This window comes from Schistocerca nitens, chromosome 6, assembly GCF_023898315.1.
Source record: "Schistocerca nitens isolate TAMUIC-IGC-003100 chromosome 6, iqSchNite1.1, whole genome shotgun sequence".
NCBI classification, from domain to species: Eukaryota; Metazoa; Arthropoda; class Insecta; order Orthoptera; family Acrididae; genus Schistocerca; species Schistocerca nitens.
Genome location: NC_064619.1, coordinates 328,681,326 through 328,708,217, shown reverse-complemented (window position 1 = coordinate 328,708,217; position 26,892 = coordinate 328,681,326). Strand labels below are relative to the sequence as shown.

Here is a 26,892-nt window from a genome sequence, read left to right as displayed (position 1 = left end):
CTCTGCTGGTGTCTTGTACTGCCAGACCTGAGTGCTGTCAGCAGAGTGGCAGCAGACCTGTCGTGGCGTTCCGGTGCGGCAGGGCCCTTAGCCTGTTATTGGCAGGATCATTCTGGTCTGCAGTAAGTTTTTGCTGATAGAAAACAGATTTTCAGTTCCTGGCATGAATTGTTTGACTCATAATAACAGTATTAATTTTACAGAAATATTTTTATCATTTGAAGGTACTGAAGTATTCTTTAAATACTCTGTTAAAACCTAAGAACTATTTCAGCTGTTCAGTAAACATTGTGTTGCTACATAATTTTTATTTTATATTTACTTCTATCTTTCACTTCCTCTAGCAAACTGTGGTATTTTTCAAGGTTGTATACTATAAATTCTTTGTTTCCAGTCATGTTTATTTAAGTTGTATCGACGTGTCAAATCTTTCATCTGAGTGTTCAGTATGGATGATTAAAATAAGTCAGAGTTGCCTGAAATGTTTACTGGGAAGTAAGCATATATGATATACTGGTAAAATCTGTCATAAAAGCAACTGGCTTTGATGGAAATTGTGGCAGTGTCACTGTTACAAATTCCCTCGATAATGTGTATGATAAGTCCCACATCAATAAAGCAGTGTTTTGATTCTGTGGATTGACCCCTTTTGATGATAATTATATTGAAGCATGAAAGAGTTTGTCTTTCACCTTCATTAAATAGATGCAATAAAATCCACTTTGGAGTATGAAATCGGAGAGCCTGAGAAACTGTGTTGTTAACAATGCTGAGATATTTGTGTTTGTGATTCTGTGAGCTGAATTTCTATTTAATTGGTTGTAGTACTGCCCTTATTGATCTTCATACAACAAATTGAGGTTAAGCTTCCAGTTCTGGAAGACTTCATCAACTGGCAAACAACATCTTACAGCATAGCATCTTCACCCTTGCAAGTCTATATGTCACTTAAGTCATTTTGACATGTAAAATGTGTTTCAGTAAAAAAAAATCAATTATCAGTAACTAATTGTATTATAAATCCCAAATTGTTATGCACTTTGTTGTTTAGTCTTTTAAAACTGTAGTATTATCTTCAAGTTATGTCCTGTACCGCATTGCTAACGTTCCAGCGTTGGAACATTCCAGCGTTGGAACATTCTTTCGGGCTGCAGCAATCACTAAAACTGATATTATGTTGACTTCAAAGTGATTAGATTGATAGCCTCCACTTTGTCGTGTAGCTTGTTATTAGAAAAGCAGTCAGTAACCTCTAATAATTTTGAAATTTTGTTCTTTATGATGTCTTTTATCTCAGTTGGGCAATGTGTTTGTTAGAAAGACTGTGTCTTATTTGTTGGATATTCTGAATTACCTGAATTCACTGATGATATTGCCCTAGATGTTGAACCTTTATCAGTGGTTGTAGTTTTCTACGTATTCAACAAGTGTGCCTGCTGCTCAACATCATCACTACTTACACTGTACGTGAGACAGTTGATTTCTACTAATACGGCGACCAGTTGAATATAATCCAGACTCTTCTTTTTGTTCATAAATTTATACCATTGACAGTACTAGAGTATTATAGTTCAATTCTTTTATCTTGGCGGCTCGCGCATGCCCGCCTAGACGCGGGAGATTGCTGTGTTGCCAGTTGCACACGACGCACGCGCCAAGAGAAGCAGCGCCATAGTATAGCATAGTTCGCAAGCTTACGTTTAGGGGGGAGCGCGCAGTTCATGAAGTAAAGCCACCACGGCCGCATTAACCCTTTCGCTGCTACAAAGACGTGCTCCCTTAATTCCGCGCTGTGGGCGATTTTGTCACTGCACTGCTCGCCTGTGCAGACACATTGTGTTCCGACTGCTTTGACACTCTTTATCATTCGATTCCACAAAAACTATTTGGCTCAAAAATTAGATTTTTACCTATCTTCTTGACTGATACCTTCCCCCCATAAATGACTTAATTTTGTTTCGATGTTCAACGCAGTTATTATGCAGCATTAAATATAGTAAACCATTGCACAAAATTTTGAAGAGTTTGCAGAGGTAAAGTCCATAGAGTATACTTTCCGGATGGTCGATTTTAGTTGCCACAATGTTGAGAATGAAATGTGGACAAAATACCTATATATTTCATTTAATTTAAGTACCACATAAGTGTCGTATGTAATATTGAGAAATATTCCACCTTTCGCAACTGTAATAAAAGTTTTATTTACACTGGGCACGTTTGGCTTTATTTTAAAGCACTTCAATCAGTCAAAAGGAAGTAGACAAAATACATTAAACAAAACTGTGGACTTACAAAAATATTTGGACTTGAATATACCGTCTGTCAGTGAAGTGCTCAGAGCTATGTCAAATATAATTTTGTGTGTGGCACACACAAACAGCATTTATTTGCTAAAACACTGATGAGCCAACACAAATGTTGAATATTGTGCTACCGCAGCACAAAACTGCGAAAGGTGACTTGGCAATGGAGGACACAAAACACAGTTATCTTATGATGCTTCAAAAGAGAGAAACGCGTCTGGTCTAAATAAGTCGCTTTTTACAGTTGCAGAAGAGGGATATATTTCAATACCATTGGTAAAACTGCGACTGTGGAACAAAAACAAGAAATAGAACATGAATACCATTGTGTATGTGCCATACCTTTCACCGATGGAAGTGCTTTAAAATAAAGCCAAATGCGCCCTGTGTAAATAAAACTTTTATTACAGTCGCGAAAGACGGAATATTTCTCAATATTACATACGACACCTATGTAGTACTTAAATTAAATGAGATATTGTTATACAGTAAATATTAAATGAAATTTAGGTATCTTGTCCACATTTCATTCTCAACATTGTGACAACTAAAATCGACCATAGGGAAAGTATACGCTATGGACTTTTACCTCTGCAAACTCTTCAAAATTTCGTGCAATGGTTTACTACATTTAATGGTGCACATCAAAACAAAATTAAGTCATTTATGGGTGGAAGGTATCAGTCAAGAAGACGTGTAAGAATCAAATTTTTTGGCCAAATAGTTTTTGTGAAATCGAATGATAAGTGTGTCAAAGCAGTGGGAACACCATGTGTCTGCACAGGCGAGAAGTGCAGTGATGACAAAATCGCGCACACCGCGGAATGCGGGGATCACGTGTCTGCAGCAGCGAAAAAGTTAATGAAGAGGCAAAGCACTAGAAATTTCATTCAAACGAATAAAATTCGTGAAGTAAGGCACTCCAATATTGTTTTTAAATAAAGAAAATATTAAGCACCGCACAAGGTTCTCATAACCTCTCACTTAGCAGCCCACACGTGCGAAGACACTTGTTCAGGTTGTTCGTTGATCCGTTTACTCAGTTTTTTTTATTGCAGAGGGTAGCTAAACCCTCTGACCGAACACGCTGAGCTACCGTGCCGGCGTCCGTTCCGCTACCTCAGCTCATAGAACGGTGTAATTCCATAAGGACTCTTAACACCTCACGCAACTACTTATAAACACTGTTGGTATGACTATGAATTACTCGCGCTTCGTCGAAGTACAATAGGAAATAAACAATTACCGCTGTTCTTTATTGCGAAAAAGCAGTTCGTGAGATTGAAACAAACACCTTTCCTTGCTATTGCCTGAATTAGGAGTCTTATTGCTTGTTTGGTTTAATTAATTAATAGAATATGAAGCAATTGGTATAAAGAATGCTTTTTCCAAACTTTCTATAAAAGAAAGTCTGCTATCAAGACATTGCTTTGTTCTATTACTTTATTTATGACTGAACGTTTCTAAAACTGAAGGCACTCGTCCGTGCTCTGCACTGCAGTCGAGATCTGGCAACGTAGTTCTCTGTTCATTGGCTGACTGTGTTTTGTGACGTCAGATGCGCAGAACGAACCTAAACTCGGCCGCCAAGATATATGACGCGCACTTTAGGCGTTAGTAATAGCTTAATAAGTAGTGCATTTGTGAAATGATGTCCGTCTTTGCCAAAAGATCATTTTTCCCCCTTCCTCTTTGTTAAGACTGCACACCATAACAGCTTCCATAAATTGAACACACTGTTCCTTTTGGACCCAGCAAGAAATGAAAGAAATATGAGTCACAGTTTCACAAAACAAACTGTTTACTGCTAACATGGTTCATGAGCTGCTTGTACTTTTTGAGTTCAGTCTGTTGCGGTTCACTTCACTACACTAGAATTGCAGACGATTGATGTAGGACATGAGTATGTATATTTGTATTTATTTTTTATTGATTTTTCTCCACATAATGTAAATTAGAAGAAAGAATTCTATATTGTTTTTTGTAGTTTTCTATATCTGCTAATATATATCATGAAATTAGTTACATATGGCACTTATCCATTTTATGGAAAACAGAAAAATTGCTGGTATAGAGCAGAGTTGACTTCATTGTAAAAATTTGTGGCCAGTGATCCAACACTGTTCTGCTGCCAGCATTTTTCGATCATTTGGCTCAAAAGACACACAGATACGCTGCAATATTTAGTGTTTCTTTGCGCCTTTATGTAATGTTTTCAGTTAAGACTATTGGTATTGAATTACTTTCCATCACTTTCTGAGGAAGACAGAAGATGAAGATATATAACACTCTCTCTGAGCAAATTCTCTTGGTTTCCAGTTTCTTCATGCCATTGCATCTCTGTGCGGATGTCTCAAAATGTATGTAATGTATAATATTCTGTTTTTTTGTCTTACTTCATTTTTCTTTAATTAGAAAATTCCAGCATCCATTAATTGTTATTATTTTTAATGGAGGCTTGAATTATGTAGTATTTCATCTCTGGCAATTTTTATGTATTGCTGTATTAAGTGTTACCCTCATTGTAGTGACAGTTTCAGTGCATTGCTGTCACATGCAACTGAATTTTTGTGAAGACCTTTCAACTGCTGTTTGAAAACACTTTTAGTACATTCTTGGAGTAGAACATACATTTGGCTTCTTGGAGTGTGGTGTGCATAGTGTGTGGTCATTGAGCATATCACCACCTCATTTCTGAATGTGAAACTTTAATAAATGAAACATTTCTCTACACAGAAACAGGAAGAAGAGAAGGAGGTTGAACGGAAGAGAAAAGAGTTGCAGGACCGTGAGGAGCGAGACAGGAAAGAAAGGAGAGCAGCTTCATCTTCGCGAAATAGATCTCGAGGCTCGGTCTCCAAAAGTCGATCGAGGTCGAGATCCCACAATAGGGATGCTACAAGAAGTCAAACACCAGACAGCTCTTATTCTGCCAAAACTCGTTCGAAGCGAGATAGGCATCACTCTCATTCAAGGTAAACTATGGCTGCATCAAATCTTAAAGGTGAATTATACAAAAATGATATCAATTCAGTGATTTTGGGCTAGTTCCTACATACATCGTATTTTATGATATCTTAGATGGAAAAGGGAAAGCGCTATTTACATGCCTTTCTTGGCTGCCTTAAAAGATTAAGAATATTTTTGTTAGTAATAAGTTGTCATTAATAACAGTGTTTCATATTCCTGTTTTAATCCAACGTGTTTTCAAGTCACAACTCCATTTACAAGGACTACATTAACTATATTACCCACTCATTCACTAAACAATTGTATATTGAAGGATCTTACCTGAAACATACCAATGAATTTCACACAGTCAGTGTTCAGGATTTGTCAACAATTATTTGGGAAGAAGTTATATTGCAACATACGTAATTTAAGACTGGCTTACAGGAATGTGTCAGTGTTTATTATTTTACTGTAGTAGGGACACGTAGCAGCAGTACATAGTTTTAGAGGTTTTCTTGTACACACATGGTGATGAATCTTCACAGCCACCTTTCTTGAAGAAAGTACGTAATCTATCTTACAGAAATAAAATTGAGTGACATATTAGTGTCAGAAGTGCAAAACTAAAGTAGTGATTTTACAGGGAAGTGTTGTATTAATGCAAATGCATTGGACTGACTTAGTTTACATCCCATCTGAAAAATAGTTCGTTACTGTGCTTAGGAAAGTACAGCAGACTCCATGTTGGTGATTTGTGAACTTCAGTTTCTGTTATTTATAATTTCTTAATTTACTCTCACTAAACGTAACTGTGTGATCATACAGCTAATGTTCCTCAAGCTAAATCGTGTAACTATTACGGGGAGGAGTTTGTTAACATCCTTTCGTATTTCTTATACCATTTAATGTGTGTTTGAAAAACAAACCTTGTATATAATCACACATACAAAGGATACACTTAACATACTTTCTATTTAATAGTTGTGATTTGAAAAGTATTTGGAAAAAAATAAATCAGTTAATGTGCTGATTGTGGGTAGCTGATTGCATTGCTGTTTAAAGAAGTAAGTTCAGCTTACTGATCCATTTTGTTTTAGTGTATTAATTTACTTAAAGTCAGAAAATTTATCTTTGTGGAGAGAGAGTTTCATTTTTCAGAAAAAAAATTGTATGATTTTCTTCTCATCTGCAGTTCTTACATAATGAGATGCAAACTATTTATTGTATGTACAAATAATGGAAGGCGTTACAGTGAATGACTCACTATTAAGTTAAGCCATTCAGCAGTTGCTGCATTTCATATCGATTGCGCGTGATTTAGTCTTGTTTATGTGACTGGTCAGCCCTTCAGTGCCTCAATCGTACAGTGATTCACTACCTACTCCTTTGATTACTTGTATTACACACAGGACTTTCCAGTAATTTTTTGAGTTGGAGTGACCAATAAAGATAATTTTTTATTGTGATTTAATGCTGTTTATTTGTTTGGTTTTCTAGAGATCGGGAAAGAGAGAGGGAGCGTGAAAAAGAGAGAGAAAAGGAAAGAGAACGAGAGCGTGAACGAGAAAAGGAGAAAGAGAGGGAGAAAGAGAGAGAAAGGGAGCGAGAGAGGGAGAGGGAAAGGGAGAGGGAGAGGGAGAGAGAAAGGGAAAGGGAGAGGGAGAGAGAAAGGGAGAGGGAGAGGGAGAGAGAAAGGGAGAGGGAGAGGGAGAGAGATCGTGACAGAGAGAGAGAAGAGGTCCAGAGGAAGACTGACCGTGAAATTGCAAGAGAAAGAGAAGAGGAGGAAGAAGCTAAGGAAAGGAAAAAAGCTGAAAGAAAAGCCCGCGAGAAGGAAGCTGCGTATCAAGTAAGTTTCCTTTCTTTCTGTTTAGTAATAAATGATTGAATAAGAAATTTTAGAAGTTGAATCACTGCTTAAGTCACACAGGAAGAGCATGTAACCCAGTCAATTTTATAATATGGTGAAAAATTCTGGACTTTGCAGTGAAATATTGTTAGACCACAAATACGCTTACTTTTTGACTCAGCTGCTTTGTTGTACAAACACACTTACTAGGAGAATATTCCGTCACTGAAATGCAGTTCAAAATTACTTGGCGGTGGTACTTCTAGAATACCTGGAAAACCTTGAATTCTCAGGGAATTACATTTTATCTGGAAAAAATCATGGAAATCTCAGGGAATTTCGTAGAACCTCTGGGAATTCTGTGTTTTTAACTCAGCATTGGAATTTAACTGTACTGGGTGTTATAAATCACAAATTGTAAAATACTTCATATTATTATATAAATTATTAGTGTTCAAAAACCGGTCAAACTACTGCTCATGGCCGGTATATCTCAGTTGTGTGGAAACAGAAGTTGTTATTGTGAGAGGACACCCCCTCCCCCCTCTCAATGTTAATTTATCGGGGATGGTTTAGACATCATAATCCAGAAATATTCTCTGTTTTATTCAGTGTTGTTCAGTGATGCAGGATTATACAACTAATGTTTTAACAACTTAACTTGAAATTGAGAGTTATATTTGGAAATAAATTGGTATTTAAACATCTTGAATTTACTCTGGCAATGTAGAAATAAACCTTCAAAAACCTGAACTGATTTAGTATTATTCTTGCCAATAGTTGAGTGATGAGCAAGGAAAGAGCAATCTATATGGCCACTTTTCACTTGGTAGTGAGTATATAGGTATCATTGTTGGCTGTAAGAGATCACCCTGTCAGTAAGCATATTCAGTATACTTGGTAATAATCATCAGGTTTCCAGGTTTTTATTATTGTTTATGTAGTGTGTTTGAAAATGGATAGTGGCAGTGTGTCCTATATTTAATTCAGGAGCTCAGAAGGAGATGATACTACATCATTGGAGAGGCAAAGTGGTGAGAGTTTGTCAGATTATTGTTTTGTGTGTGCTTCTACATCTACATCTACATTTATACTCCGCAAGCCACCCAACGGTGTGTGGCGGAGGGCACCCTACGTGCCACTGTCATTACCTCCCTTTCCTGTTCCAGTCGCCTATGGTTCGCGGGAAGAACGACTGTCTGAAAGCCTCCGTGCGCACTCTAATCTCTCTAATTTTACATTCGTGATCTCCTCGGGAGGTATAAGTAGGGGGAAGCAATATATTCGATACCTCATCCAGAAACGCACCCTCTCGAAACCTGGCGAGCAAGCTACACCGCGATGCAGAGCGCCTCTCTTGCAGAGTCTGCCACTTGAGTGTATTAAACATCTCCGTAACGCTATCACAGTTACCAAATAACCCTGTGACGAAACGCGCCGCTCTTCTTTGGATCTTCTCTATCTCCTCCGTCAACCCGATCTGGTATGGATCCCACACTGATGAGCAATACTCAAGTATAGGTCGAACGAGTGTTTTGTAAGCCACCTCCTTTGTTGATGGACTACATTTTCTAAGCACTCTCCCAATGAATCTCAACCTGGTACCCGCCTTACCAACAGTTAATTTTATATGATCATTCCACTTCAAATCGTTCCGCACGTATACTCCCAGATATTTTACAGAAGTAACTGCTACCAGTGTTTGTTCCGCTATCATATAATCATACAATAAAGGATCCTTCTTTCTGTGTATTCGCAATACATTACATTTGTCTATGTTAAGGGACAGTTGCCACTCCCTGCACCAAGTGCCTATCCGCTGCAGATCTTCCTGCATTTCGCTACAATTTTCTAATGCTGCAACTTCTCTGTATACTACAGCATCATCCGCGAAAAGCCGCATGGAACTTCTGACACTTCTACTAGGTCATTTATATATATTGTGAAAAGCAATGGTCCCATAACACTCCCCTGTGGCACGCCAGAGGTTACTTTAACGTCTGTAGACGTCTCTCCATTGATAACAATATGCTGTGTATGTGGTATGAACTATACAGAAAGGAATTGTTCTTTCTGTTTTTTGTTTGTATGTGAGAAACTAGTTACCCTACGCATGGAACATTAAACCCATAATTCTCCTTTTTTGGTTTATTTGTTTTCTAAAGAAAATTGACAAAAAATTATGGGTATTTCTATATGTACTACTTATCATGTCTTTTATTCCCCTCAGAATCTTTATTTGCTAAAAATGTCTTGAATAATGTTCTCTGTGCATTGACTATCTTTCCAATGTAATCTGCCTGGTGCAGCATATTTTTTTCACTGCCCATCAATTCCATTTCAGCGCCCATCACTCCTGTGCTCACCCGCTGAGCACTGTAATTACGTGATAGTACACTGTACTCACATTCAGGATAATGATAATTAAAATCACTTTTGGGCTAGCCAGATTTAGGTTTTCCATGGAATCTGTAACTCATTTAAGGTGGATAAGGGAGGGGAGGGGAAAAAAATTAGAATACCCTCCTCAACATTCCACAATCCAATCTTGCACTCTGTCTTTAACAACAACATGTCAAGTGAACAGTAAACCCTAATTTTATTTTTTTCCCTTGCTCAGATATTTGGTCTTGTATAAGTAGGAATGGAATCATCATCAAATTGTATACACATCCTAATCTCCTTCTCGTATTACTCTGTCCATGTCCCCCTCTCATTCTCCTCCTCCTCCCCCACTCTGTTCATCTCTTGTCTCCCTTTTCCTCCCCCTCTCTCTGTCAATATCCTTCCCCATCTCTGTACCCATTTCCTTCCTTTGCTCTGTCCATCTCCTCTTCCTTCCTCTCGCTGACCTTGAGCCTTCTTTATTATTACTGACAAGGAAACCTTGCTGCTTCAAATTATACAATTTGTCTAATTGTTTGAATGCTTTCTATTTCTAAGATGTCGTCAGTGGTTGGGCGCAGCTGGGTACGTGCGCTGCTTCCCTACTCCCTCATTCCTGATGCTTTTCCCCTTCCTACCACTCCCCTCAGCTTGCAGTTGGTGCTGCGATCACTTCTTGCTGCTAGCCTAGCAGCTGCTGTCAAGAAGCAGTGAGGCATGAGGAGTGGTTTCTTCGGATCTCTTTCTCAGAGATTGTTGATGCAATGGCCGGAGTTGACAGTGATGTTGTTGATGCAATGGCCGGAGTTGGCGGTGATGTGTGCATGAGTTGTGCCTAAGTGATTGTGTGAATACTTTCCTTTTCTGACAAAGGCTATGGACGAAAACTTATTTCTGAGTTCACCACCAGCAATGGAGGGTGAAGCTTTGACAATTCCAGCCACTCGCGCTGATGAAACATCAGTAAAATCATCAGACAAACGTCGGCCGACGAATCCGAGACAGAAGCCAGTAGGCAGTTTATTTTAAATCTGTCTTGCAACTCCAAGGAGATTTGTATTTTTGTCACCAAACGTGTTGAGCTTTATTGAAATTAAATGAGAACAGTGGTCATAATGAAACACATGTACAACTGAAAATCAGTGAATTTCGCTCTTAGGGAAACTTGTGACAACCCTAAATTTGTACTTATTGCTCCATTTTTTAATTCCATCCATGACTTGAAAATAGTCCATTGTACTGTCTAGTTCTGAATCAGTTTGTTCCTTCTGCTGATTAAAATTTAATGCATTATTTTTTCTATGTGGTTGGTAATACAGGGTGTATACACGGACAAGGAAAAAAAATCCCGGATATCTCATTTAAAAAGTATACACTTTTTCCATTTTAAGTGACAGTAGGTTTTCCATAGATTTTTCCCTCTGAACTGTAAAACTTACCAGTCCTTTGAATGGTTAATGTTTTATACACTGGCGTAGAACTTCCCAAAAAAGGAAGGGGGGGGACGGGACGGGACGGGACGGGAGAGAAAAGTTTTGGAAAGACTTTTGATTAAAAAAAGGAGAGAAGTTTTGGAAAGATCTCTGATTTGCAGCAAAATATACGCTGCATATTTTCGTATTACGAAAGTATAAATTTGAATTGCATCAAATACAGCATATTAGTTTCCAGAGCGTTGACATTGAGATTACAATGTCATTTTGGAAGCCAGTCATCTCTCATGCCACGTGATCTTGCCAGCAGCTTGACAGCAGAGTGTAGGACATGTGTTATAGCCAGCCAATAGCAAGATCACTGCTCCGTAACATGAACACACAAAGAGGAAAAGTTAATGGTTTACATTAATATACATAGTGTAGCTACAAGAAAAGCTAAGCTTTCATGGATAATATTGGTCTTGAAGATTAATGAGCTACAAGAGAAGCTAAGCTTTCACATGTAATATTGGTCATGTGTTATACTTTGATAATCACACAAATGTGTCAGTAGATTTAAAACAATGACATAAATGTCTGGTCTTCTGGGCTTGAAATTCTTGTAAGTGGCTGGTCCTCAAAGTGTTCAGTTTTAAATGCTCCATGATTTAAGAAATTCATCCCACTTTCTCACATGTAACATAATTCATCTTGCATTAAAAGAAATTTACTTTCAAAGTAACTCTTTTCGAACCACCATTCGCTGTACTATCCTGAGACTGTTAGAAATAGGTTCGATTTAGCAGTTGCCAGAGAGCACCACAAAGCAGGCATTATTGTGCGTGCGCAGCTGCAGTGGTGTAGGAAGCCCGCATGTTTGTGTGTATAAAGCACTAAGAGAGCTTATATTACGCCATAAAAGAAACAGGACATCGGAGGATACTCCAAGAGCATCGGAATTTCATAAACCATACTAAAATGCATAATTTGGCTCGAAGTGCACATTGTTTTGCTTTTTTTTCAGATTCACAATGAAATATGTCCCATCTGATATTAAGCTTTTGAGTGTGGTGTTTGGGATGTAAATTCTTTGGAGTACCGGTACTGTACTATCTCATATTTGGTTCTTTATTATGGCATAATGCCATACACGGCATAAGATGAAAATGTGCACTTGAAACTCGGTGAACAGTTAGAAGCTAAAACAACGAAAAATTCCCGGAATTCCGAAATATTCCTGAGTTTTTCTCGGTTTTCTCTTGGATGAAAAAATTCCCGGGTTTTTCCCAGTTGTCCCGGGTCGTATACACCCTGTAAAATTTTTAACAAGTATCTTGTACATTGCAGAGGGAAGGCATATGGGTTTACAGTTTTTACTATGTCTTGTTTGTTGTCTTTCTTGTTGAATAGAATAATTTCAGAATCGTCCAAGGTTTTGTGAAATCCAGACACCATTGTCTCCAGGTGCCTTTCCTTTTCAATATCTCAGAAAAGATTTCTACAGCACTAAGGGCATTTGCTGTGTAGTGGTGTTATTTTCATTATTAACTAACTGTGTTTTTGATTGTGTTGTGCACTGCACTAAGATTTAACTAGGTCTTGGAATCCTTGGAAATTCTTTTTCTCTTGTGCCATCAGATGATATGTAGTGAAATTTGGTGTGTATACAGTATAAGTTTGTTTTGATTTCTTCACTTTTACTGTTTTATATTATTTCTCTTTCCTAATTTTATTTATAGCTTCTCACATCTTCTTGGTAAAGTTTATGAATAGGTTTGTTTGATTCTATGACAGCAGACCAATCCACAAACTTACTGCAGTCACCATTATTCTTGGTAATTCTGGACTAGCTTGCATCCTTTAGGTTGTTGTCTTGTACTTAAAGAACCCCAGCTGAACACTGAGAACAGTAAGTATCATAGCATTCGATTTAACCTTATTTTATTTGCAGTCCTCCTCCTGTGAGCTATGTCCCTTCAACAGCATAGTCTGTTGTGTCATCGTATCTAACCACAAACCTAACTAAAATATGTTGCTTCACCACAAACCTAATTAAAATATGTTCCTTCACCATGTGGTGAAATAACCTCACTTTCCAAGCTGTTCATATGCTCATCACTTATGATTATAGTTCCGGAGATATAAAATGCACTGTGTGGCCTATAACAAATGATCAAAGCAGTTAAAATAATTTCCACCTTCAGTTATTTCTAACTATGACCTTTATATAATAGAGGGAAACATTCCACGTGGGAAAAATATATCTAAAAACAAAGATGATGTGACTTACCGAATGAAAGTGCTGGCAGGTCGATAGACACACAAACGTACACACGAAATTCAAGCTTTCGCAATAAACTGTTGCTTCATCAGGAAAGAGGGAAGGAGAGGGAAAGACGAAAGGATGTGGGTTTTAAGGGAGAGGGTAAGGAGTCGTTCCAATTTCGGGAGCGGAAAGACTTACCTTGGGGGAAAAAAGGACAGGTATACACTCGCGCACACACACACACATATCCATCCGCACATACACAGACACAAGCAGACATTTGTAAAGGCAAAGAGTTTGGGCAGAGATGTCAGTCGAGGCGGAAGTAGAGGCAAAGATGTTGTTGAAAGACAGGTGAGGTATGAGCGGCGGCAAATTGAAATTAGCGGAGATTGAGGCCTGGCGGATAACGAGAAGAGAGGATATACTGAAGGGCAAGTTCCCATCTCCGGAGTTCTGACAGGTTGGTGTTAGTGGGAAGTATCCAGATAACCCGGACGGTGTAACACTGTGCCAAGATGTGCTGGCCGTGCACCAAGGCATGTTTAGCCACAGGGTGATCCTCATTACCAACAAACACTGTCTGCCTGTGTCCATTCATGCGAATGGACAGTTTATTGCTGGTCATTCCCACATAGAAGGCTTCACAGTGTAGGCAGGTCAGTTGGTAAATCACGTGGGTGCTTTCACACGTGGCTGTGCCTTTGATCGTGTACACCTTCCGGGTTACAGGACTGGAGTAGGTGGTGGTGGGAGGCTGCATGGGACAGGTTTTACACCGGGGGTGGTTGCAAGGGTGGGAGCCAGAGGGTAGGGAAGGTGGTTTGGGGATTTCATAGGGATGAACTAAGAGGTTACGATGGTTAGGTGGACGGCAGAAAGACACTCTTGGTGGAGTGGGGAGGATTTCATGAAGGATGGATCTCATTTCAGGGCAGAATTTGAGGAAGTCAACACAACCACATAACCTTCGTGCACATCGTTGTCTACCAACCCAAGTTCACCACAGGATCAACATAGCCCAGCTATAACCAACACTTTTTCGCCTTTTTTCACACCAGATCTCCAGTTGCTTTCCAGTTCACCTTATCTCTCGCCATATATTTTTATTTTCATTTCAGCCTCATGTTACACTTTCCACCTTCTAATACCATGTCACCTTCACAACATCCCCTCAACGACCCCATTAATTTTTATTTACATTCCCTCCGCAAACATGCCTTCGCCCTAGCCAGATTACACTCCCATATTCTATTTTCTCAGGCTTGTCTGACATTTGGCATTACCCCCAAAGGCCTCACACTTAAAGTTCCCATCTCTGGCTGTAATCCTTCTTTCCATCAGTCCCTATACCAGTTCCAAACTGAACAATCCATTGCCCTCACCCACCTAATCCTTCACCTACACATCAACTCAGCCAATGAACACACCCGTCAACTCCTATCCTTAATAAAAGTCCTCAATCTTTCCTCTCCCACATCCACACCGGCTGTTCAGAGCATCCTCCTACAGGCCAATCGCAAATTAGAACGGCATGCCACCCTCCACCTCAAAAAACTATCCGATCTCCTGGTTTCCCACCTCCGGAAAGGCAACTCCTCACCCTTCACAACCTTTACAGCAAATCTCAACCTCCTCTCATTGCACACAGACCCAGTCTCTCCCATCTACTCAATCTCACACTTCCAGCTCCTCTCCCCCCAAAACCTCAAAATTCCAATCAACACAATCTGGAACCACAACACCCTTATTCAGTAGTTAACCTTTCCTCCAAACCTCTCTCCCAATCCGAAACCTCTGTCCTATCCAAAGGCCTCATCTTCAGCCCCACTCCCAGATTCAACCAAACAGCCCTTGTCAAAGATTTACTGTCCTACACTCGTACTCTCTGCTGGAAATATCACTTTGTCACGAAGAAAAATGATCCTAATCCTACTCCTAATGGTCCAACTCCCCAAGACACTATCCAAATTGAACCCTGCCTGGAATAGTTCCGTCCTCCGTCACAGCGGGACCCACCTCCTCTTCCTCAAAATCACCCTCTCCAAACCTTCCAGGAATTTCTGACTTCCAGCCTTGCCTCTCAATCCTTCTTAAAAATCTCAATCCTACTCCCAACATCACCACTGCTGAAGCCCAGGCTATCCGTGATCTGAAGGCTGACCGATCCGTCGTCATTCTTCCGGCGGACAAGGGTTCCACGACCGTGGTACTTGATCGTCGGGAGTACGTGGCTGAGGGACTGCGTCAGCTTTCAGACAACACTACATACAAAGTTTGCCAAGGTAATCCCATTCCTGATGTCCAGGCGGAGCTTCAAGGAATCCTCAGAACCTTAGGCCCCCTACAAAACCTTTCACCTGACTCCATCAACCTCCTGACCCCACCAACACCCCGCACCCCTACCTTCTACCTAAAATTCACAAACCCAATCATCCCGGCCTTCCCATTGTAGCTGGCTACCAAGCCCCCACAGAACGTATCTCTGCCTACGTAGATCAACACCTTCAATCCATTACATGCAGTCTCCCATCCTTCATCAAAGACACCAACCACTTTCTCGAACGCCTGGAATCCTTACCCAATCCGTTACCCCCAGAAACCATCCTTGTAACCATTGATGCCACTTCCTTATACACAAATATTCCGCACGTCCAGGGCTTCGCTGCGATGGAGCACCTGCCACCCTACCTAAAACCTCTTTCCTCATTACCTTAGCCAGCTTCATCCTGACCCACAACTTCTTCACTTTTGAAGGCCAGACATACCAACAATTAAAGGGAACAGCCATGGGTACCAGGATGGCCCCCTCGTACGCCAACCTATTCATGGGTCACTTAGAGGAAGCCTTCTTGGTTACCCAGGCCTGCCAACCCAAAGTTTGGTACAGATTTATTGATGACATCTTCATGATCTGGACTCACAGTGAAGACGAACTCCAGAATTTCCTCTCCAACCTCAACTCCTTTGGTTCCATCAGATTCACCTGGTCCTACTCCAAATCCCGTGCCACTTTCCTTGACGTTGACCTCCATCTGTCCAATGGCCAGCTTCACACGTCCGTCCACGTCAAACCCCCCAAAAAGCAACAGTACCTCCATTATGACAGCTGCCACCCATTCCACATCAAACGGTCCCTTCCCTACAGCCTAGGTCTTCGTGGCAAACGAATCTGCTCCAGTCCGGAATCCCTGAACCATTACACCAACCACCTGAAAACAGCTTTCGCATCCCGCAACTCCCCTCCCGACCTGGTACAGAAGCAAATAACCAGAGCCACTTCCTCATCTCCTCAAACCCAGAACCTCCCACAGAAGAACCCCAAAAGTGCCCCACTTGTGACATGATACTTTCGGGGACTGGATCAGACTCTGAATGTGGCTCTCCAGCCCTGAAATGAGATCCATCCTTCATGAAATCCTCCCCACTCCACCAAGAGTGTCTTTCCGTCATCCACCTAACCTTTGTAACCTCTTAGTTCATCCCTACGAAATCCCCAAACCACCTTCCCTACCCTCTGGCTCCTACCCTTGTAACCGCCCCCGTGTAAAACCTGTTCCATGCAGCCTCCCACCACCACCTACTCCAGTCCTGTAACCCGGAAGGTGTACACGATCAAAGGCACAGCCATGTGTGAAAGCACCCACGTGATTTACCAACTGACCTGCCTACACTGTGAAGCTTTCTATGTGGGAATGACCAGCAACAAACTGTCCATTCGCATGAATGGACACAGGCAGACAGTGTTTGTTGGTAATGAGGATCACCCTGTGGCTAAACATGCCTTGGTGCACATCCAGCACATCTTGGCACAGTGTTACACCGTCCGGGTTATCTGGATACTTCCCACTAACACTAACCTGTCAGAACTCCGGAGATGGGAACTTGCCCTTCAGTATATCCTCTCTTCTCGTTATCCGCCAGGCCTCAATCTCCGCTAATTTCAATTTGCCGCCGCTCATACCTCACCTGTCTTTCAACAACATCTTTGCCTCTACTTCCGCCTCGACTGACATCTCTGCCCAAACTCTTTGCCTTTACAAATGTCTGCTTGTGTCTGTGTATGTGCGGATGGATATGTGTGTGTGTGCGCGAGTGTATACCTGTCCTTTTTTCCCCCAAGGTACGTCTTTCCACTCCCGAGATTGGAACGACTCCTTACCCTCTCCCTTAAAACCCACATCCTTTCGTCTTTCGCTCTCCTTCCCTCTTTCCTGATGAAGCAACAGTTTGTTGCGAAAGCTTGAATTTCGCGTGTATGTTTGTGTTTGTTTGTGTGTCTATCGACCTGCCAGCATTTTCGTTCGGTAAGTCACATCATCTTTTTAGATATAACTATGACCTTTGTTTCACATTTCTATCTTGCGCTAGTGAGTTAAAAGTGAATATCAGAAAGGGTCTAAAAGGAACATGTTGGCCATTGTTTGTCAGACATAAGCTGATGCTTCTTTGACTACTGAATCACAAAAGGATAAGTTCTGCACCAGAATCTGAATGATGTTCTAATTATATATCTGCATCTGTACTCTGCAAATCACTGTGAAGTGCATTGCAGAGAGTACATCTCACTGTACCAATTATTAGGGTTTATTCGCCTTCCATTTACGTATCGAGTGCAGGAAAAAGGATTGCTTAAATGCGCCTTTGCATACTGTGTAGGCAATACTATATGTGAGCAATACATAGGGGGTATGCGAGCATTACATAGGAGTTTGTACTATATTCCTAGAGATATCACTTAAAGCCCGTTCTTGCAACTTTGTTAATAGAGTTTCTTGGGATAGTTCATGTCTGTCTTCTAGAGTGTTCCAGTTCAGTTCCTTGAGTATCTCTGTGACACTCTCGTGCAGATCAAACAAACCTGCGTCGATTAGTGCTGCCCTTCTCTGTATACTTCAGTATTCTCTGTTAGTCCTATTTGGTACGTGTACACACATCTGAACAGTATTCCAGAATGGGTCACATGAGTGATTTGTTAGCAATCTCTGCAGTAGACTGATTGCATTTGCTCAGTAGTCTATGAATAAACCAAAGTCTACCAACTGCTTTACCCATGGCTGAGCTTATGTGGTTGTTCCACTTCATATCCCTATATAGTGTTAAACCCAGGTATTTGTACAAGTTGGCCAATTATAACTGTGGCTCATTGGTATTATAGTTATAGGGTACTACTTTTTCATTGTGTGAAGTGCACAATTTTACATTTATGAACATTTAAAGCAAGTTTCCACACTTTGCAGCACTTTGAAATCTTATCCAGATCTGACAATATTTATGTGATATAATTGGATAGATAAAAAATTCTACTCACCATGTGGTGGCAGGAGAACACACAAAAAAGGTTTTACTATGCAAGCCTTCTGAGCCAGTGACTCCTTCTTCCAGCAGAAGGGTTGAAGGGGAAGGAAGAGGGTGAAGGAAAAGGACTGGAGGGTTTTGGGAAAAGGGGTAGAGTTCGGAAAAGTCACCCAGAACCCCGAGTCAGGGGAGACTTACCAGGTGGGATGAGAAGGAAATACTGATTGTTGGGGACTGCACCAGATGAGATTTGATAATCTGAGAGCTTAATAGGCAAGGGAGAGATTACTGCTAAAATATTGTGAACGAGTTGATAAGAGTGAAAAGCGAAGTGCATTGTATATAACAGAGGTGGGAGGAGGACGGCTAGAAATAAACAGGTCAGAAAATGGAAGATGTAGAAAACTAAATGGAGTGAAGAAAGGTGTAGGGTACTGTGAAGAAATACTGAGACCGAAGAAATTGACATAAATTAAGGCCAGTTGGGTGGCGGCAACCAAGGACATGTTGTAGCACTAGTTCCCACGTGTGGAGTTCTGATAAACTTGTGTATGTTGGAAGAATCCAGATGGCACGTGTGTGGTGAAACAGGCATGGGGTATTGTGTCTTGCTGGTATACACCCTCTGCCTACATTCATCAGTCCTAACTGACAACTTGGTGGTAGTCATGCCGATGTGAAAGGCTCCCCATTAAATTTCACATGGTCTTATTCCGAATTGCTTGCCACTATTCCTTGTTGTTGATCTCATCCTCACCGAATATGAGCTACACACTTTTGTCTACACCAGACCTTCTCACAAATAACAGTACTTACATTTTGACAGTTGCCATCTTTTCTCATGTCAAATATTCCCTCCCATACAGCCTTGACGTTAGAGGCAAACGTATGTGTTCGGATGCAGACTCTTTACAGCAGTACACCACCATTCCCACCTCAGCCTTTGCTGGATGTAATTAACCCACCAGCCTAGTTCAAAAGTGTTATATCTTCACAGCAACCATGTCCTTTACACCAAAAATATACAGCCTCATCATCATCTATCTTCCTGCGACCACGAGTTTGTATAAACAAAGCTTGCACAGGAACTAAAATAATAACTACTACCACTTACAACTTCACTAAAGTGAAAAGTACGCTAAGAGATTACATCTCTGTGGGCAAAACTCTCAAGGCCACCGTACTCACTTATACCTCCACATCTAGCAAACACATCAGTTAACCAACCATTACAGTTACTAGGTGGAGTAGCACCACCCTAACTTACAGCAAAATCAACTCTACAACCTAAAAACACATACGGTCCATCAATAACAGCACGAGAAGTGATGCCTTTAACTTTAACTTTATTGTTCGCTGTGATAACAGCAGTCTTCAAGTCCACGTTGTCTATGGCCTTATACACAGTCGCGCACAAGCGACGATGACAACTATTTCCTGGGCCATCACTTCCAATCCTGGTACTGCTGATCACACCAAAGGACAACTTGGGTGCACTCTCAGTATTGTCCTGTTCATGAATGTATTAATCAGCTAATTTGACAAGGCCATGACTTGCAAAAATCATGCCATAAATGAGATCCATACTGTCTGAGATTTTGCTCTTCACACCTAGAATAGCTTTTCGCTTCCCCTATACCAGTACTGCAAATGGAAAAACATGTACTATCAAATTGAGAGCCACTTATTAAATTACACGTCATATACCAGCTGTTTATGTAAACACCGTTCGGCCTATTTACAGCAGCATGACTAGCACCAAGTTATCAGTTAGGATGAAAGTGGGTGTAGGCTGATGGTATATATTGGCAACACACTATGTCCTGTCGCAGAGCTTGTGCTACAACATGAGATTCGTGACTTCCATGCCTGTTTCACCATACAGGCCATCTGGACTCCCCGACACCAGTTCCAAAGAATTCTGCAGGTGGGAACTAGTGCTACAATTTGCTCTAGGTTTTTGCCTCCAGGCTGGCCTTAATTTATGTTAATTCCTTCTGTCTCGGCATTTCTCACAGTAACTACTCCTTTCATCACTACATTTCAGTTTCTACATCTTTTGTATTGTGAGCTTTTTATGTTTCGATGTCCTCCTCCCACCTTTGTTACATAAAGTGCACTTAGGTATTAACTTGTGCATGACATTTTAGCAATAATCTTTGTCTTACATATTACCCGGTCTTCCACCTTTAAGCTCTCAGGTTTCCAAGTCTCATCCAGTGCAGTCCCCAGCACACTTCCCTTCTCATTCCACATGGTAAGTCTCCACTGACTCGGGGTTCTGGATGACTGTTCCGAACTCTACTTCTTTTACTAAATGTTTCCAGTCCTTTACCTGCACCCCTCTTCCTTCCCCTTCAACCCTTCTGCCAGAAGGAGCAGCCACTGGCACAGAAGGCTTGCATACGTAAAACTGTTTTTTATGTGTACACTTTTGTTGCTAATGATAGATTTTTTTCCTCTCTCCGATTACATTGATTATTTTTGTTGAATATTTATGTTGATTTTTTCAGATAGTACTTACTTACAGATAAAGGCATCATCTGCAAAAGTCTGAGGCTACTATTGATCGTCTGGAAGGTTGTTAATATACGACATGAGCAGCAAGGATTCCAACAAACTTCTCTGGGGCACACCTGATGTTATTCCTACATCTGACAATGATTCTCCATCCAAGATAACATGTTGCATCCTCCCTATCAAAAAATCATCAATCTAGTCACATACTGCTTGTTACTCAATGTGATTGTACTTTTGACAGTGAGCATAAACGTAGAACTGAGTCAATGCTTTTCGGGAATCAATCAGTAATACATCTGCCTGGCGGCCTTGATCCAAGGCTTTCAGAATGTCATGTAAAAAAGTGTGAGTTGGGGTTTGCATGATCGATGTTTTCATAATCCATGGTGGTTGGCATAGAGGGGGTCATTCTGTTAGAGACTCCTCATTATGTTTGAGCTCAGACTATGTTCTAAAATTCTAAAATAATTCAGTGTGAAGGATGTTGGGCAGTTGTTTTGTGAATCACTTCTACTATCCTCCTTGTAAACAGGTGTGACGTGTGCTTTTTTCCGACTACTGGGCACAGTTTTTTGTTTGAGGTGTCTATGATAGATAATAGTTAAAAAGAAGGTCTAACTCAGCTGTAAATTCAGTATAGAATCAGATTTGCCTCTGGAGCTTTGTTCAGTTTTAATGATTTCAGCTGTTTCTCAATACTTATTTCACTCATCTTTTCAGTGGTATAAGAATTACATTGGGGCAATTCTCCTGGCTTTTCCTTTGTAAAGGAACATTTGAAGATGAAGTTAAGCAATTCAGCTTTTGCTTTGCTGTCTTGAATTTCAGTTCCCGTGCCATTTGCGAGTGACTGGACACTAACTTTGGTGCCGCAAAGTGCCTTCTCATATGACCAGAATTTCTTTGGGTTTTGTGAAAGATCTTTTGGCAGTATTCTGCTTGGTAGTCACTGAAGGCTTTATAAATTGCTCTCTTGACGGCCAAAGAAGTTTCATTCAGCCTCTCTCTATCTAGAGTGTTATGCTTTGTTTTACATCTATTATGCAACGGTCTGTTCCTTCAGAAGTTTCTTTATGGCAACTGTATACTATGGACGGTTTCTCTCGTTATGAACTGTTCTGTTGGGTACATATCTGTCCAGTGTATGGTCAACTAGTCTTTGAAAATTGAGCTATACAGTCTCTACATTCTCTTGCCTTGTGCTGGAAGTTTTGAGTTCCTCATTGAGATACGACACTAATGCTCTTTTATGCTGTTTACTGAATGTATAATTAACTGACTGACCTATGGACACGCAATGGCTTGCCACTACAGGTGTAATCTATAGAACACCACCAATGTGCCATTGATATTCATTAAGCTGTTGTACCTTGTGTGTGTGGCTTTCCCTAATATTAACACTCTCAAAAGCACTTGTATCACAGCCTGTATGTCAAATCTATTTTGACACAGTTGCTAATTGTGGTCTTACAGCAGAGTTTGAGAACTTCATTTTCAATGTACGCATGTAGTAAAGCCATTCACCATGTGTTGGCAGTGATATGCATTTTAGTAAGAGGTGACACATTGGAAGGAAATGAATACCATTGTTTCAGTGTTTTCTAGTAAGGTACACTGATAACCGTTGTCAGTGGTGGATGTTATATTCAACCAAGTACATGCATTGTGACATTGCAGTGCAGGTTACAATGGCAGTCTGTTTGATCCAAGAAGGATGGACTTATCATTGTGTTGCTGCAGATGCCAATTTCTTTCTGTGTCATCCATAGGCTGTGAACACACCTCAGGGGGAGAGGTTAGTACATAAGACAAATGGGACAAGGTCACTGACGCATTACAAGTTCAAGTGAGGACTGATATCTGGCCATCTCTGCATTGTTGTGGCATATGTCTGCTGCCAGAACACTGTAAGATAATAGAAGGACTGTTGGAGCCACTGTGTCTGATCAGACTATAAGGAACAGTTTACAAGAAAGGAACTTACCTCCCAGACATCCTGTTAGAGTACTCTGATTGAAACGACAATATCTGGCAGCTCACCTTCAGTTTCACCATTTCCATGTCAACAGATCCTTTTGGACTGATTTTGGACTGTGTGGCTGCTACATACGGTGGTGGCATTGAATTTCTTTTCATGTACAATAATGCCAGGGCCCTCCCCTTCCCCACACACCCTATTCCCCACTCTCACCCTTCTCCCCTCTCCCATCTCCCCCTCCCCTCACGCTCTCCACCCCTCCTCTCCCCCACCCATGCCAAACACAATCTCCCCACCTCTTCCAATCGTCCCCCTGTGCACTCCCTCTCCACTCAACCTGTGCCAATCCCCCCTTCGTACTTTCGAAAGGGAAACAGTGGTTGAGAAAGAAATGAGAGAGTGATGTAGCCTTTCCAAACATTACATTTCATTACAATTTGTACATTGAGCGGATCGGAGCGTGGAATGTCAGATCCCTTAATCGGGCAGGTAGGTTAGAAAATTTAAAAAGGGAAATGGATACGTTGAAGTTAGATATAGTGGGAATTAGTGAAGTTCGGTGGCAGGAGGAACAAGACTTGTGATCAGATGACTACAGGGTTATAAACACAAAATCAAATAGGGGTAATGCAGGAGTAGGTTTAATAATGAATAGGAAAATAGGAATGCGGGTAAGCTACTACAAACAGCATAGTGAACGCATTATTGTGGCCAAGATAGATACGAAGCCCACACCTACTACACTATTACAAATTTATATGCCAACTAGCTCTGCAGATGACGAAGAAATTGAAGAAATGTATGATGAAATAAAAGAAATTATTCACATTGTGAAGGGAGACGAAAATTTAATAGTCATGGGTGACTGGAATTCGAGTGTAGGAAAAGGGAGAGAAGGAAACATAGTAGGTGAATATGGATTGGGGCTAAGAAATGAAAGAGGAAGCCGCCTGGTAGAATTTTGCACAGAGCACAACATAATCATAGCTAACACTTGGTTTAAGAATCACGAAAGAAGGTGGTATACATGGAAGAACCCTGGAGATACTAAAAGGTATCAGATAGATTATATAATGGTAAGACAGAGATTTAGGAACCAGGTTTTAAATTGTAAGACATTTCCAGGGGCAGATGTGGACTCTGACCACAATCTATTGGTTATGACCTGTAGATTAAAACTGAAGAAACTGCAAAAAGGTGGTAATTTAAGGAGATGGGACCTGGATAAACTGAAAGAACCAGAGGTTGTACAGAGTTTCAGGGAGAGCATAAGGGAACAATTGACAGGAATGGGGGAAAGAACTACAGTAGAAGAAGAATGGGGATGAAGTAGCGAAGGCAGCAGAGGATCAAGTAGGTAAAAAGACGAGGGCTAGTAGAAATCCTTGGGTAACAGAAGAAATATTGAATTTAATTGATGAAAGGAGAAAATATAAAAATGCAGTAAATGAAGCAGGCAAAAAGGAATACAAACGTCTCAAAAATGAGATCGACAGGAAGTGCAAAATGGCTAAGCAGGGATGGCTAGAGGACAAATGTAAGGATGTAGAGGCCTATCTCACTAGGCGTAAGATAGATACAGCCTACAGGAAAATTAAAGAGACCTTTGGAGATAAGAGAATGACTTGTATGAATATCAAGAGCTCAGATGGAAACCCAGTTCTAAGCAAAGAAGGGAAAGCAGAAAGGTGGAAGGCGTATATAGAGGGTCTATACAAGGGCGATGTACTTGAGGACAATATTATGGTAATGGAAGAGGATGTAGATGAAGATGAAATGGGAGATATGATATTGCGTGAAGAGTTTGACAGAGCACTGAAAGACCTGAGTCGAAACAAGGCCCCCGGAGTAGACAACATTCTATTGGAACTACTGACGGCCTTGGGAGAGCCAGTCCTGACAAAACTCTACCATCTGGTGAGCAAGATGTATGAGACAGGCGAAATACCCTCAGACTTCAAGAAGAATATAATAATTCCAATCCCAAAGAAAGCAGGTGTTGACAGATGTGAAAATTACCGAACTATCAGTTTAATAAGTCACAGCTGCAAAATACTAACAGGAATTCTTTACAGACGAATGGAAAAACTAATAGAAGCCAACCTCGGGGAAGATCAGTTTGGATTCCGTAGAAACACTGGACCACGTGAGGCAATACTGACCTTACGACTTATCTTAGAAGAAAGATTAAGGAAAGGCAAACCTACGTTTCTAGCATTTGTAGACTTAGAGAAAGTTTTTGACAATGTTGACTGGAATACTCTCTTTCAAATTCTGAAGGTGGCAGGGGTAAAATACAGGGAGCGAAAGACTATTTACAATTGGTATAGAAACCAAATAGCAGTTATAAGAGTTGAGTGGTTGGGAAGGGAGTGAGACAGGGTTGCAGCCTCTCCCCAATGTTGTTCAATCTGTATATTGAGCAAGCAGTAAAGGAAACAAAAGAAAAATTTGGAGTAGGTATTAAAATTCATGGAGAAGAAATAAAAACTTTGAGGTTCGCCGATGACATTGTAATTCTGTCAGAGACAGCAAAGGACTTGGAAGAGCAGTTGAATGGAATGGACAGTGTCTTGAAAGTAGGATATAAGATGAACATCAACAAAAGCAAAACAAGGATAATGGAATGTAGTCTAATGAAGTCGGGTGATGCTGAGGGAATTAGATTAGGAAATGAGACACTTAAAGTAGTAAAGGAGTTTTGCTATTTAGGGAGTAAAATAACTGATGATGGTCGAAGTAGAGAGGATATAAAATGTAGACTGGCAATGGCAAGGAAATCGTTTCTGAAGAAGAGAAATTTGTTAACATCGGGTATAGATTTAAGTGTCAGGAAGTCGTTTCTGAAAGTATTTGTATGGAGTGTAGCCATGTATGGAAGTGAAACATGGCCGATAAATAGTTTGGACAAGAAGAGAATAGAAGCTTTCGAAATGTGGTGCTACAGAAGAATGCTGAAGATTAGATGGGTAGATCACATAACTAATGAGGAAGTATTGAATAGGATTGGGGAGAAGAGAAGTTTGTGGCACAACTTGACCAGAAGAAGGGATCGGTTGGTAGGACATGTTCTGAGGCATCAAGGGATCACCAATTTAGTATTCGATGGCAGCGTGGAGGGTAAAAATCGTAGAGGGAGACCAAGAGATGAATACACTAAGCAGATTCAGAAGGATGTAGGTTGCAGTAGGTACTGGGAGATGAAAAAGCTTGCACAGGATAGAGTAGCATGGAGAGCTGCATCAAACCAGTCTCAGGACTGAAGACCACAACAACAACAACAACAACAACATTGAGCACACAATAAAGGAAAGAAAAGAAAAATGTGGTGAAGGAATTAAAGTCTAAGAAATAAAATCTTCGAGGTTGGTCAATGACATTGTAATTCTGTTAGAGACAGCAAAGGACTTGGAAGAGCAGCTGAAAAGAATGTACAGTGTTATGAAAGGAGGAGCATCAACAAAAGCAAAAGAAGAGTAATGGACTTTAGTAGATTCAAATTAGGCAATGCTGAGGGAATTAGATCTGGAAATGGGACACTGAAAGTAGTATATGAATTTTGGAATATGGGCAGTAAGGTAACTGGCAGTGGCCAAAGTAGACAGGATGTAAAAATGGGGATTGGCAATGGCAAGAAAAGTGTTTCTGAAGAATAGAAATTTGTTCGCATAAATATGTAAGTTTCTTTCTGAAGGTATATGTCTGGAGTGTAGCCGTGTAAGGAAGGAAAATTTGGATGATAAACAGTTCAGGCAAGAAGAGAATAGAAGCTTTTGAAACTTGTGCAACAGAAGAATGCTGAAGATCAGATGGATAGACCATATAACCAATGAGGAGATACTGACGACTAAAACTGGGGAGGAAAAGAAATTTGCATCGAAATGTGACTAAAAGAAGGGATTGGTTGATAGCAGACCTTATGAGAT

At 40.6% G+C, this 26,892-nt stretch overlaps 1 protein-coding gene across 3 annotated transcripts in view; it reads left to right on the top strand.

Annotated features, from left to right (window-relative positions):
* Positions 1–26,892, top strand: part of LOC126263730 (RNA-binding protein 25) — a 212,324-nt gene that overhangs the window by 136,512 nt on the left and 48,920 nt on the right. For all 3 annotated transcript variants that reach the window (XM_049960890.1, XM_049960891.1, XM_049960892.1), the window contains 2 exons: positions 5,040–5,278; positions 6,753–7,104. In XM_049960890.1, coding sequence (XP_049816847.1) covers positions 5,040–5,278; positions 6,753–7,104 — 591 coding nt within the window. The remainder of the gene's footprint in view (positions 1–5,039; positions 5,279–6,752; positions 7,105–26,892) is intronic.